The sequence below is a fragment of the Oncorhynchus tshawytscha genome, linkage group LG13 (assembly GCF_018296145.1).
Source record: "Oncorhynchus tshawytscha isolate Ot180627B linkage group LG13, Otsh_v2.0, whole genome shotgun sequence".
Lineage (NCBI taxonomy): Eukaryota > Metazoa > Chordata > Actinopteri > Salmoniformes > Salmonidae > Oncorhynchus > Oncorhynchus tshawytscha.
In genome coordinates, this window is record NC_056441.1 from 56339624 (window position 1) to 56355224 (window position 15601).

The following is a 15601-nucleotide window of genomic DNA, read 5'->3' on the forward strand; positions in this document are numbered from 1 at the left end:
TGCCACACCTGTCAGGTGGATGGATTATCTTGGCAAAGCAGAAATGCTTACTAACAGGGATGTAAACAAATTCGGGCACAACATTTTTGAGAAATAAGCTTTTTGTGCTTATGGAACACTTCTGGGATCGTTTATTTCAGCTCATTAAACATGGGACCAACACTTTAAATGTTGTGTTTATATTTATGTTCAGTGTAGTTCACACCAGCAACATGGATGGGGATTTCAAACAACATGGGTGCACGTTTTTAAGTCAGATTAGGTTCAAAGACCGACATTATTGAAAATGTGCTGTAGTTCAATTTACATGGTATATGGACTAACCATTTAACCAACAGACAAGAACATTTATGTATTTTATTAAGCAGAATTATAATACATTTTGCACATACATGCATTCAACAACATTCACTACACTGTACATCCAAATTCTAACATGTAAATCAAATCCTGTAAATTCATTCAACCTCAGAATGTGAGGTCATAATATGTCCACTCCTGAATGTAGTCATATGAATGGGTTCATATGTGACACTAACTCTAAAGACAAGTTTAAAATAATATGAATTGGACTCAATGAAGCAGATGTAGCCACAGGTAAAGATTGTCTACAATTCTAGCAATAGATTCCAAGAAGACCGATAGTTCAAAAAAACTCTCATAATAGCTGTACAAAAACAATTATTCAAAATGTCCAAAGTTATAAAGCAGACAATAACTTAATAATATATGCATCTCCTTCAAAATAAGAAAATCCATCCAGAAATGTTTAGAGTATAGTGCTAAACGTATGTGTGTGTGTGTGTCTGGCACAGGACTCACATTTATCCCACCAGCGGAATCAGCTGTGGACAAGCCATGAGAGAAGGGAGGTGTGTGTGAGAGACTGCCCCTTCCACAGAGCCAAGTCCAGGAATCTTGGCATTTTTAACAGTGGAAGGGAGAATTCCGTTCAACCCCTCCCATTGGCAAGGCATGGAGGGGGCCGCTGTTCTTACAGACCACCGCCACCAGGGATCTCTAGCACTGAGACTCGGCCATGGTCTCTACCTGAGCCGGAGGACTCTCTTTGTGGACGTAGTAATCCTCATAGTCGGAATCCTAGAGACAGGAAGTGGGGTAACATTATTATATATATTTCAGCGACATCTCAAATTGTCAGACATAAACTACATTTAGAGTATGTTGTAATGGCGCAGGAGGAGATGGCTGCCGTTTTACAGTCCCCTAACCAATTGTGGTATTGTGTGTTTTTTTGTGCGTTATTTGTAACTTATTTTGTACATAATGTTTCTGCCACCGTCTCCTATGACCTAAATTAGCTTCTAGATATGAGAAGCGTGATTACTCACCCCGTATTGGAAGAATACTTTTTTTTCTGTAACGAGTCGGACGCAAAGAATTTACTCCAGACAAGGCCCTCGTCTCCATTATTCACAGGAGAAAGAGACTGAGATATCGGGGACGTAGGTCTGGGTGCCTTCTAAGGATCCGACGGCGAGTAATCTGCTTTTACCATCGATCCTATTACCCAACGTACAATCACTGGATAATAAAATAGATGAACTACGAGCACGTACTGTGCTTTGTTGCATTACAACCTGTAATTTAAACAGATTTTATTTGGATTTCATGTAATGGACTACACAAAATAGTCAAATTAGTCAAAATACACAAATTGGTGAAGGGAAATGAAGGGGGAAAAAAACAAATGGAAAAGTGGTTCGTGCATATGTATTCAACCCTTTGCTATGATGCCCCTAAAAAATATCTGCTGCAACCAATTACCTTCAAAAGTCACATAATTAGTTCAATAAAGTCCACATGTATGCAATCAAAGTGTCACATGATCTCAGTATATATACACCTGTTCTGAAAGGCCCCAGAGTCTGCAACACCACTAAGCAAGGGGCACCACCAAGCAAGCAGCACCATGAAAACCAATGAGCTCGCCAAACAGGTCAGAGACAAAGTTGTGGAGAAGTACAGATCAGGGTTGGGTTATAAAAAAATATCTGAAACTTTTAACATCCCACGGAGCACAATTAAGTCCATTAGTAGAAAATGGAAAGAATATGGCACCACAACAAACCTGCCAAGAGAGGGCCGCCCACCAAAACTCACAGACCAAGCAAGGAGAGCATTAATCAGAGAGGCAACAAAGAGACCAAAGATAACCCTGAAGGAGCTGCAAAGCCCCACAGCGGAGATTGGAGTATCTGTCCATAGGACCACTTTAAGCCGTACCCTCCACAGAACTGGGCTTTACAGAAGAGTGGCCAGAAAAAAAGCCACTGCTTAAAGAAAAAAATAAGCAAACACGTTTGGTGTTCACCAAAAGGCATGTGGAAGACTCCCCAAACATATGGAAGGTACTCTGGTCAGATGAGACTAAAATTGAGCTTTTTGGCCATCAAGGAAAACTATGTCTGGCGCAAACCCAACACCTCTCATCACCCGAAGAATACCATCCCCACAGTGAAGCATGGTGGTAGCAGCATCATGCTGTGGGGACGTTTTTCCATAATTCTATCCTCCTGAATCAGGAGCAGGAGGCACCAGTGACTCGGTCAGTAAAAACAAGTGCTCAGATGAAGCAGATGCTAAGCTACAGGACTCTTTTGCTAGCACAGACTGGAGTATGTTCTGGTATTCTTCCGATGGCTTTGAGGAGTACACCACATCAGTCACTGGCTTCATCAATAAGTGCACCGATCACGTCCCCCCCGCAGTGACTGTACGTACATACTACACGTCGACCGATTAATCGGAATGGCCGATTAATTAGGGCAGATTTCAAGTTTTCATAACAATCGGAAATGTGTATTTTTGGACGCCGATTTTCCCGATAAAAAAAAATATATATATATATAGTGTTAAGAACACATTCTTATTTTCAATGACTTGCCTAGGAACGGTGGGTTAACTGCCTTGTTCAGGGGCAGAACGACAGATTTTTACTTTGTCAGCTCAGGGATTCAATCTTACGGTTAACTAGTCCAACGCTCTACCCACCTGCCTCACGAGGAGCCTGCCTGTTACGCGAATGCAGTAAGAAGCCAAGGTAAGTTGCTAGGTAGCATTAAACTTATCTTGTAAAAAACAATCAATCAATCATAATCACTAGTTAACTACACATGGTTGATGATATTACTAGTTTATCTAGCGTGTCCTGCGTTGCATATAATCGATGTTGTGCGCATTCGCGAAAAAGGACTGTCGTTGCTCAAACGTGTACCTAACCATAAACATCAATGCCTTTCTTAAAATCAATACACAGAAGTATATATTTTGAAACCTGCATATTTAGCTAAAAGAAAGGTTAGCAGGCAATATTAACCAGGTGAAATTTTGTCACTTCTCTTGCGTTCATTGCACGCAGAGTCAGGGTATATGCAACAGTTTGGGTCGCCTGGCTCATTGCGAACTAATTTGACAGAATTTTACGTAATTATTACATAACATTGAAGGTTGTGCAATGTAACAGCAATATTTAGACTTGGGAATAGCATCCGTTAGATAAAATACGGAACGATTCCGTATTTCCCTGAAAGAATAAACATTTTGTTTTCAAAATGACCGTTTCCCGATTCGACCATATTAATGACCTAAGGCTCGTATTTCTGTGTGTTATCATGTTATAATTAAGTCTATGATTTGATAGAGCAGTCTGACTGGTCGATGGTTGGCACCAGCAGGCTCGTAAGCATTCATTCAAACAGCACTTTCGTGCGTTTTGCCAGCAGCTCTTGCCACAATTCTTCAAGCATTGCGCTGTTTATGACTTCAAGCCTATCAACTCCCGAGATTAGGCTGGTGTAACCTATATGATATGGCAAGCTAGTTAGCGGGGTGCGTGGCAATAGCTTTTCAAACGTCACTCGCTCTGAGACTTGGAGTAGTTGTTCCCCTTGCTCTGCATGGGTAACGCTGCTTCGAGGGTGGCTGTTGTTGATGTGTTCCTGGTTCGAGCCCAGGTAGCGGCGAGGAGAGGGATGGAAGCTGTACTGTTACACTGGCAATACTAAAGTGCCTATAAGAACATCCAATAGTCAAAGGTTAATGAAATACAAATGGTATAGAGAGAAATAGTCCTATAATTCCTATAATAACTACAACCTAAAACTTATTACCTGGGAATATTGAGGACTCATGTTAAAAGGAAACACCAGCTTTCATATGTTCTCATGTTCTGAGCAAGGAACTTAAACGTTAGCTTTCTTACATGACACATATTCTACTTTTACCTTTTTCTCCAACACTTTGTTTTTGCATTATTGTTAGTTTGTTTGTTGTTTCATTATTTATTTGAGGTTAAATGTATATTATTGATGTATTATATTAGTTAAAACAAGTGTTCATTCAGTATTGTTGTAATTGTCATTATTAGAAATACATGTATTTTATTCTGTTAAATAAATCGGCCGGTTAATCGGCATCGGCTTTTTTTTGGGTCCTCCAATAATCGGTATAGGTGTTGAAAAATCATGAGGTCGGTCGACCTCTAGTACATACCCCCACCAGAAGCCATGGATTACATGCAACATCCGCACTGAGCTAAAGGGTAGAGCTGCCGATTTCAAGGAGCGGGACTCTAACCCAGATGCTTATAAGAACTCCCACTATGCCCTCCGACAAACCATCAAACAGGCAAAGTGTCAATACAGGACTAAGATTGAATTGTACTACACCGGCTCTGACGCTCGTTGGATGTGGCAGGGCTTGCAAACTATTACAGACTACAAAGGGAAGCCGTGCCGCGAGCTGCCCAGTGACATGAGCCTACCCGACGAGATAAATGACTTCTATGCTTGCTTCGAGGAAAGTAACACTGAAACATGCATGAGATCATCATCTGTTCCGGACGACTGTGTGATCACGCTCTCCGTAGCAGATGTGAGTAAGACATTTAAACAGGTCAACATTCACAAGACCGCAATACCTGACGGATTACCAGGACGTGTACTCTGAGCATACGCTGACCAACTGGCAAGTGCCTTCACTGACATTTTCAACCTGTCCCTGACTGAGTCGATAATACCAACATGTTTCAAGCAGGCCACCATTGTCCCTGTGCCTAAGAACACAAAGGTAACCTGCCTAAATGACTACTGACCAGTAGCACTAATGTCTGTAACACGAAGTGCTTTGAAAGGCTGGTCATGGCTCACATCAACACCATTATCCCAGAAACCCTAGACCCACTTCAATTTGCGTACCGCCCCAACAGATGATGCAATCTCTATTGCACTCCACACTGCCCTTTCCCACCTGGACAAAAGGAACACCAATGTGAGAATGCATTCAACACCATACTGCTCATCACTACGCTAAGGACCCTGGGACTAAACACCTCCCTCTGCAACTGGATCCTGGACTTCCTGACGGGCCGCCCCCAGATGGTAAGGGTAGGTAACAACACAGTCGCCACGCTGATCCTCAACACGGGGGCCCCTCAAGGGTGAATGCTCAGTCCCCTCCTGTACTCCCTGTTCACTCATGACTGCATGGCCAGGCACAACTCCAACACCATCATTTAGTTTGCCGATGACACAACAGTGGTAGGCCTGATCACCGACAACGATGAGACATCCTATAGGGAGGAGGTCAGAGACCTGGCCATGTGGTGCCAGGACAACAACCTATCCTTCAACATGATCAAGACAAAGGAGATGATTGTGGATTACAGGAAAAGGAGGACTGAGCACGCCCTCATTCTCATCAACGGGGCTGTCGTGGAGCAGGTTGAGAGCTTCAAGTTCCTTGGTGTCCACATCACCAACAAACTATCATGGTCCAAGCACACCAAGACAGTCGTGAAGAGGGCACGACAAAGCCTATTCCCCCTCAGGAGACTGAAAAGATTTGGCATGGGTCCTGAGATCCTCAAAAGGTTCTACAGCTATACCTTTTGACAGTACCCTGACTGGTTGCTTCACTGCTTAGTATGGGAAGTGCTCGGACACCGATCGCCAGGCACTACAGAGGGTAGTGCGTACGGCCCAGTACATCACCGGGGCCAAGCTTCCTTCCATCCAAGACCTCTATACCAGACGGTGTCTGTCAAAGACTCCAGCCACCCTAATCATAGACTGTTCTCTCTGCTACCTCATGGCAAGCGGTACCGGAGCGCAAAGTCGAGGTCCAAAAGACTTCTTAACAGCTTCTACCCCCTAGTAATTAGACTCCTGAACAGCTAATCAAATGGCTACCCAGACTATTTGCATTTTTTACACTGCTGCTACTCTCTGTTAATTATCTATGCATAGTCACTTTAACTCTACCTACATGCACATATTACCTCAATTACCTTGACTAACTGTTGCCCCCGCACATTGACTCTGTACCGGTAGACCCTGTATATAGCTTCGCTATTGTTATTTTACTGCTGCTCTTTAATTATATATATATATATATATATGTTACTGTTATTTTTTTTACTTAACACTTATTTTTTCTTAAAACTGCATTGTTGGTTAAGGCTTGTAAGTAAGCATTTCACTATAAGGTCTACACCTGTTGAATTCGGCGCATGTGAAAAATACAATTTGATTTGAAGTTGATCGGGGAGACATGTGCCCCTAACTAATTCATAAGCAAAAAGAAACATGCCATACCAGCAAATATATGTGGCAGCATGTCATGTTTTTCTCCTTGCTGTGGATCTGCTTGAAGCCAGGCTCCTCTCTGTCAAAAAGATGGTAGAGTTCAAATTGGTCAAATCACAAAACAGTCAGCATTAGCAATTTGCTATATCAGCTCAAGGCCGTTTCTCAATTGATCTTTCCTTGATTCCTCGCGTCATCTCTGCTCGGCTTCTATTCAATCGTATTGGAGGAGAAGGTCCACTGTCCCTCCCCTTGGACCCTCTTCTCCAATGCATTTTGAGAAGGAGGCGAGGAGAGAGGACAAAAAGAGGCGAGGAGAGAGGACAAAAGGAATCAAGGAAAGATGAATTGAGAAAAAGCCAGTGTCCACTCAGCAAGTCAGCGATGGGGGCTCTCTTTACAAAAACCATATCACTTCTTTAAAAACATATGTCCATATGTCTAGGAGGCCATGAAGAACTGGTGCACTGATTGAGGAGTAAATCTACTCACCCAGGTGTGACCTCAATAGGGGAGTGGTAACCCTGGGTCTGGCTCTTGTCCCTCGGAGGGCAGCACATGCGACCCAGCAGAGCCAGCGTGATGATGGTGGAAGGAAGCAGTATGAAGGCTAAAAGCACCGCCACATCTGAGAAGTGAACCGCGAGCACTGTGGAGAGGAGAGGGTTCATCATAACCACATACACACTCAGTGTAAGTGGAGACGGTAAAGATTCGTTAATCTCTTTAGTTACGAGATCCGCCTTGTATGATCTCAGCACAGCGGTACTAAAAACGTAGTTTAGCATGCCTTTGTGTGCAATTGCTTTAATAAACCTGTAAAATAAATCTGCATCCTGTCCTCAAAAGCTTCTAAAAGATGGATTGTTTTAGCTTTGTGGAAAATGTGACAATGTGTAGCGCACACGTACTGAAATCTATAAGTATTCGAAAAGGCATCAATAAATGTGACCGACCATACCAGTATTGAACATGAGGTAGGTTTTACTGCCCAATGAGAAGTAAATCTCCCCAGTGCCACAATTCCCACACAGTCATGTTCTACACGTCATCATTCCTAAGGTCAACAGGTCAACAGGGTGAACCCACAATCACCTTTACTAACAAATCTTAAACTCCTGCCTCTCAATTACGGGACAAATTCTGACTTGAGACGCACACAAATGTTCTTACTGGAAAATGTTCTCAAAAGTCCTATTAACATCAGTGCATGATTCACATGCACCCATCTCAAGTTAGAATTTGGCCCTAAATATACATTCCTCTGAGGAATTGCCTCACCTTCGGGCGTCACGGTGAGGACGGTCTGTGAGGTGGGGAATCCGTGGACGTCGGGGGGGTTCCTGACGGAGCAGGTGTAGGTGCCGTTGTCGCTGAGGGAGGCGTTGAGGAGCTGGATGGAGGCCACGCCCCGGGCCGGGCTACCCAGCCACTTCACACGCCCATTAAACTGGCCATCCCGCGGAGGGAACACCAGAGAGGAGAAGTGGAAGAACTGGGGAACAAAGAGAAGAGGAGAGATTGGGATGACTCTGGGCATAGGTTTAGTACAGTGTTACTCAGACCTTGGCAACAACAGAGCCACTTAACAAGACACAGACAACAGACATACAGCATCAATCACACTAACCATTACCGCGTTTCGAAAAGTAGCAGGGGTAGAAGGCTGGGAATGGTTTCAAAAAGCTAAAATAGGGCTTTACTCAGACGGCAACACACCGACAAATAGACAATAAGAAGTGTCAAAGAGACACAATGAAGAAAACTAATTACACATAGTGAATAAACGGCACAGGAAAATGTACACAAAGACCAACACATGGCAGGGCTGTTAACAATCAATGGTGCTTAGCAGTTATATTTGTTTTATAGCTCTGTATGGGCTGGGCTCTCCAGGAGGCACTTCAGTTCAGACAGCCATAGAGCTGAGACTGACAGCACACTAAATCCAATCACTGCACCCAGTCAACCCAGACAGATACTTAGGCCTACATCAGACAGGTTACAACTAGCCAAGTACCTTTGAAACATTTAGAGCCAGACCCAGATTAAAGCTAGTCCTGGACTAAAACTCACTTTCAATGTAGAATCATCATTGAATGATTTTCAATCCAGGGCTAATTTGGGTCCGGGAAACCGTCTCTCGGGGTGCAAATGTTAGGGTCTGTGGTTCAAAGCTTTGTGGTTACCGTAACGGTAGTGACTCACCAAATAAAAACCTGGTGGATCATGGCCATCAAAATGGATATTGAATTGATTTGCTCATGTCTTATACAGGACATTGATTGACTGGAGGTGTTCATTCAGTGTCATTCAGAGGAATTTAATGACAAGCCATCCAAGTCCTTCCTTGCGATCCGTTGCTATGGATATGTGATTTAATCGTTGGACATTTTGAGCTGCCTTTTCAACCCTGGAAATTCATTCTCATCAAGATATTGATAATTATGCAGGGAGACTGAAGCACACCACCAATTCATAGTTCTCAAGCATTGGCTGATAAATTATATTTCTGATTGAGTTTTCAAATACTTATTCACAGTGCCTTTTGATATACGATTGTGGCAATAAATGTGTCCGAATCTGCTAATGAAATTGGATGGAAATAAATGTACTATGAGAGACAAATTCACTCTCTAGCTCTGTTGTGTTGGCTAGCTCTGTTGTGTTGGCTAGCTCTGTTGGGCTATGCGTCAAAAAGTTCCACGTTTCCTTATCCATCTATAGTTGCACAAAACAAACTTTTTCGAGTAAATAAGGAATTTAAACCAACAACCATGTTATGCTTATACAGCCGACACACCTAGGATGAAGAGTTTGTGTTAGTAACAGCCCACACTATCTGCTGACACAGCAGTAGGCCTGACTACTACATCTTAATGACTAAACCAACAGCTCCTATCACCGCATCAAGGGAGCCGCAGCACATTAGCACTGAGTGCTCCTATAGGATATGATTTGCCAACAACTACATAGCGTATACATTATCGGCCCTCGAAATGGAATTAAAAACTTATGCGGTCAGCTGCTAAGAGTATCGACAAGGAAATTGGATCTAGGGGAGCTTTGGTGTCGGAGACCTAACCGCAACTTAACATACATTTACCACATCACCAAGATGTAGAAGAGTGATCCTGATTCCTGCCCCTAACTGCCTGGGGTTTCTGAGTCATATTTCCAGGGGTTAAGTGTACCATAGAAATAGAATTACTCTAACGGGCATCACAATTCAAGTCAATGTATTGGGATGGGAGGGCCGGCGGCAGCCATATTAAGTGTACCCATGCCAGGGTGTAAAAGCACAGTAATTCTTCATTCAATGTGCACTTTATTATCAATCAACTCAATATACTGATTATTTTTCTATGGTGAGTATTTACCGCCTGCGGAGGGCCTCCGCTCTGAGGCCTGTAGGACCAGTCCACTGACATACGGCTGGTGGCTCGGCTGGTAGAGGTGAAGGTGCAAGTCAGGGTGACGGCATCACCCCTCACAGAATGGACCTCCGCAGGGGAGCTCACTGTTATGCCTGACACAGGGCACAGCACTGAGGGAGACAGCAGGGCAGGGAGGGTGAGATGGTCAGATGAGGAAGATAGATTCAGGAGGAGGAATTGTACAGAATTTTGAGTGAAATCCAGTTGGGAACAAAATACACTGTGATAGTCAAAAGATTAATAATTTGGAAGAAAGGTAGTTCATTTAAATAAAACAAAAATAAAACAGGAAAGCTAAATGTCTCATTTTACAATTGCATATAATCACAATGTCAAAGGTACCCCTAAAGGCCCATATTGTTGACCCAGTATTAATCCAGTACCAAGATGGCAACATTAAAACATCTGTACACTGCCTGCTATTAATTGGAATTATACAATCTAATGCATTTTCCATGGGAGACATTGTTTGCCTGGCATCATCTGACAACAAGACTACCAGACGACTCAAGAATAGCTGTAGCAGTAAGTGTCCTAGTTGTCTCTCTCTTTCCTTGTTATCTTTTCATTGACATTGAGAGTCTGGCATTGGCAACATACAGACATAACAACCACAAGCATTCCAAGCAATTAATCAAAATCTCAACCATTTAATAGCCGTTCTGCCTACGAAACAAGCACTGCACACACGTTGTATAATGTGTAGAAATTGAGGAGGAGCTGATTTTCTAACGATTTCCATAACAAGTGTATGTACAAGTGGCACTAGTAAAATAGTCCTTTACCACTTCCTGGATTGGCAAGCAAACAACAATCTGTTGATCTTTCCATCAACTACTAGCAAACATGGCAATAACAACACAGCCTACAGTAGTAGTAGTAATAGTATTCCTTGTGATGAGCGTCGCCAATGCAGACATTGTGCAATGTAAAAAAAAAAAATTAAATAATGTGTGTTATATTTCAAAACAGGGCCACCCCCAAAGATCCAATACTGTATTTTCCATGTGAATTCCAACCCACACAGGGAAATGCAAACGTATAATTTAACATACAGCACACTGTAGGTCTGCATGTGATTCACATTTCAACAGTGCATAACAATTCTTCTGCCTTGGAGCAAGTAGATACAGTTGAAGTCAGAGGATTACATACAATTAAGTTGGAGTCATTAAAACTCGTTTTTTAACCACTCCACAAATGTCTTGTTAACTAACTGTGCCATTAAACAGCTTGGACAATTCCAGAAAATGATGTCATGGCTTTAGAAGCTTCCGTTAGGCTAATTGACATCATTTGAGTCAATTGGAGGTGCAACTGTGGATGTATTTCAAGACCTACCTTCAAACTCAGTGCCTATTTGCTTGACATCATGGGAAAATCAAAAGAAATCAGGCAAGACCTCAGAAAAGAAATTGGAGACCACCACAAGTCTGGTTCATCCTTGGGCGCAATTTCCAAATGCCTGAAGGTACCACGTTCATCTGTACAAACAATAGTACGCAAGTATAAACACCATGGGACCACGCAGCCGTCATACTGCTCAGGAAGGAGACGCGTTCGGTCTCCTAGAGATGAACGTGCTTTGGTGCGAAAAGTGAAAATCAATCCCAGAAAAACAGCACAGGACCTTGTGAAGATGCTGGATGAAACAGGTACAAAAGTATCTATATCCACAGTAAAAGGAGTCCTATATCGACAGAACCTGAAAGGCCGCTCAGCAAGGAAGAAGTCAGTGCTCCAAAACCACCATAAAAAAGCCAGACTACAGTTTGCAGCTGCACATGGGGACAAAGATCGTACTTTTTGGAGAAATGCCCTCTGGTCTGATGAAACAAAAATAGAACTGTTTGGCCATAATGACCATCCTTATGTTTGGAGGAAAAAGGGAGAGGCTTGCAAGCCGAAGAACACCATCTCAACCCGTGAAGCAGCATCATGTTGTGTGGGTGCTTTGCTGCAGGAGGGACTGGTGCACTTTACAAAATAGATGGCATCATGAGATAGGAAAATTATGCAGATATGTTGAAGCAACATCTCAAGACATCAGTCAGGAAGTTAAAGCTTAGTTGCAAATGGGTCTTCCAAATGAACAATGACCCCAAGCATACTTCCAAAGTTGTGGCAAAATGGCTTAAGGCCAACAAAGTCAAGGTATTGGAGTGGCCATCACAAAGCCCTGACCTCATCCTATAGAAAATCTGTGGGCAGAACTGAAAATGCGTGTGCGAGCAAGGAGGCCTACAAACCTGACTCCGTTACACCAGCACTGTCAGGAGGAATGGGCCAAAATTCACCCAACTTATTGTGGGAAGCTTGTGGAAGGCTACCCGGAACGTTTGACCCAAGTTAAACAATTTAAAGGCAATGCTACCAAATACTAATTGAGTGTATGTAAACTTCTGACCAAATGTGATGAAAGAAATAAAAGCGGAAATAAATCATTCTCTCTACAATTATTCTGACATTTCACATTCTTAAATAAAGTGGTGATTCTAACTGCCCTAAGACAGGGAATTTTTACTAGGATTAAATGTCAGGAATTGTGAAAAACTGAGTTTAAATGTATTTGGCTATGTATTTGGTGTATGTAAACCTCCGACTTCAACTGTAAGCCTTTGGACACTGTCCCCACAGAGACAAGTGAAGGTCACATCCAAAGCAGACATTTTTTTCCCCAAAAACTCTATGGACACAGAGACAGTCTGAGTACTGTGATCTACATAGGATTAATATGTAGAAATCCCGTGCTATTTAAAAAGACCTCATTGTAAAGTGGACTGAAAATGAACAAGCTAATCTCATAAACAAGGTAGAATTTATTTTTTAAATAATATTTCAAGTTGAAGAGCCTTTCGAGTAGCAGATGCTTGATAGCTGTTAACATTTAAACGGTTGATGGGAAAGTTGGCAACCCATTGGCATTTATCCACATATGTCTCAAACATACAGGAAATGACTCCTCCTACTGTTCAACCAGTAAATATGCGAATAGGAATTGTTATATAAATCTGATCAATGTCAATAGACCTCACCCAAGAGTCATATTCACAGTTATGGATCATGGATGCTTTGCATTGGACGCAGGCCACTTTAAGCTCAATAACAAAACGTGAGTGAAATTGAAAACAAGGAAAAAGGTCAACGCTATGGGTCTCATGAATTTCACATGACAGGGTACTGCATTCCTGTTGTAAGCATAGGCCTCAGGCGCAATTTGGTTTGTTGTGAACATGCAGTATAATTATTTGGTAGTGGCTATTCACAAATGGATACATAGTAGCCTAATCAAAATGTTGTATATGTTATGTTAAATGTGAAGGTACAAATGTGGCTTATTATAATCATTCTAACAATAATTCACAATGAATGAGTCTGTAGGATAAAAACAGTAGGCCTAGACAATTATACAGGGTACAAATTCAGGATTCTATATTTTTTTTAAACGAATGTTTGTGTTTAATTTGTTTGTGTCGCAAATTCGGCGATCTGTGACATTGAAAACGAGCTCGACAAATGAGAGGGCTGTACTCACCAAAACAAACCGTTAAATACAGCAACAATACAATGTTCAAACGTATACTCATATGTTGTTGCCGAACCATTTCAGTAAAATGAGGTAGGGAATTAGAATAAATTGTAATCCAGGGACTCGTCGTCCATGTTTTTGTGTAACTCATTTGCTCCGCTGTGCCTGTCCAGTGCCCACTAACTGACAAACAGGTGTTTCAGGAAGTATGACAGACACTGCGCAGCCTGGCCAAAGAAGAACTAGGAAGCGAGACACCCCACTCGCTGTTTGTTCACCCGTTTTTTCAATTAATTTCGTAGACCAGACCCAGCTGCTATTGCATTCATGTCTATGGGAGACATACCCAGTTATAAGTACCGGACCTTGCTTTTTTTTCATTGGTAAACGGCCTGAGTGAACTATCTTAATGTATTAACCATCTTTGGCCTGGCATCACAGATTCTTAGCGCGTTTTTTACGTTTGTTCAACAAAACTTCTGTAGCACTGACAAGAATGAGGAGGAGGAGCTTGAGAGAGCAAAATAAGAGTCTCATCTTTTGCACTTACCTGAGTAGGCCTGCATGATTTTTACGTTGGCAATATGCTTGTCTTTATGTCTTTGTAGTAGCAACATCACCCAATTGGAAAGCATTTTTTTCACTCCCGAATGTAAATTAAACCTCTTTCAATGCCACTCATCACCTTATGTGACATTGTGTGTCTAATCTTCCTTTCTCATCAGCCAAACATCCCTCTCTGTAAACTTCTGGCTACGCTGTGGGAACGGCCAGATATTCCTAGAGTACAATACCGCTGTCCCAGAGCCCCAGTCTTTAACTTTGTAATTATCCTTAATGGGTGAGATATTTGTCTCTCTCTTCCACAGTTTACCCCTGTGTACACGCCTACATTAGAGAGCCCTTTGAAGTTATTTATGTCTTAATTTAACTCTGATACCATTACATCCGTAGTGAACCACTATCCATCCCGGGGGCATGCACCTCCTACACCGACAAGAGAAATACATCACAATCAGATTTCTACATGGACAGAGTTTCAGGGATGTACTTTTAGTTGCAAATGTGAAGGACTCTGGCCTCTGGGTATTACCTGAGTGTGTTTCCAACAGTGCCACTTTGTATTTTTGTAAAGTGTATGCATAGAGATGCCTCTGTTTGGTACAGTGGTGTGCATTTCAGCTCTACCTTCCCAGTGAAAATGAATAGACCCTTACTTCTCACTGTCTCCATGGTGGCACGGGAAACAGAGGACTTATTCTTCAGATGTCAACATGTGGGAAACTAATAAAAGGAGTTTAGTTACAACATCCAGACTGTGCATCTGATTATCCAGGTGTATGTGATTGTGCAGTGCTTTGATGAAAAGTACATGGCCCTCCTCTCACCTTTTGGTAATGGACATTATCTCTTCATGTGTACAGAAACCTGAGAGATATACATACAAACATGACTGGAGCTGTCAAAATTGTCAAAGCAACGAATGGCAGACTCAATCAACATCTGTCGGAATTCATACTGTGGACAATACACCCAGGAACATAGTGTTGACTCTCCTCTTGAAAAATGATGGAATCCTATTTTACTCATGTCTCTTCCCAGCATAATGTAGTTAGAGTGCACGCTCTCGCCAGGGGACGCTGTAAGTCGTCAGTCAAGTCTTCAGTTCAGCTGTGCTGTTACATTCCCATGGTGAAGTGTGTATTATTGCTGCTGGTGCTACCTGCCAAGCCCAGCCCATTTGTGGCAAAGGGCACCAATAGGGTGATGTGTCACGCTGGCATGAAGGATTGGGAGACAGGCGCAGGAATGCGCAATAGTTTTTTTTTATTAAGCCCAAATTAAGGCGTGCCGTGTAAAGGCACAGGGACGAAGACCAAACAAACATGTAACAAAACACAGGGTAGAAACCCAAACCAAAAGAGCGAGGAGTACATCGAATAAATAACACGCACACAATGATTAACCCACGGGAAGAGACCCGTAATCATCTGCGCAATCCACAAGGGCACGAACACCCAAAACGC

General features: G+C 42.4%; 1 protein-coding gene across 1 annotated transcript; it reads right to left on the reverse strand.

Annotated features, from left to right (window-relative positions):
• Positions 1-343: 343 nt before the first annotated feature.
• LOC112265195 (myelin protein zero-like protein 3) lies at positions 344-13845 on the reverse strand. Its single transcript, XM_024442289.2, has 6 exons — positions 13581-13845; positions 9989-10155; positions 7890-8103; positions 7101-7257; positions 6618-6687; positions 344-1101 (listed from the first exon to the last, which is right to left on the reverse strand). Exons 1-6 carry the CDS (start codon positions 13723-13725, stop codon positions 1021-1023), a joined length of 834 nt encoding a protein of 277 aa, XP_024298057.1. The 5' UTR covers positions 13726-13845; the 3' UTR covers positions 344-1020.
• Between the last annotated feature and the right edge of the window lie 1756 nt (positions 13846-15601).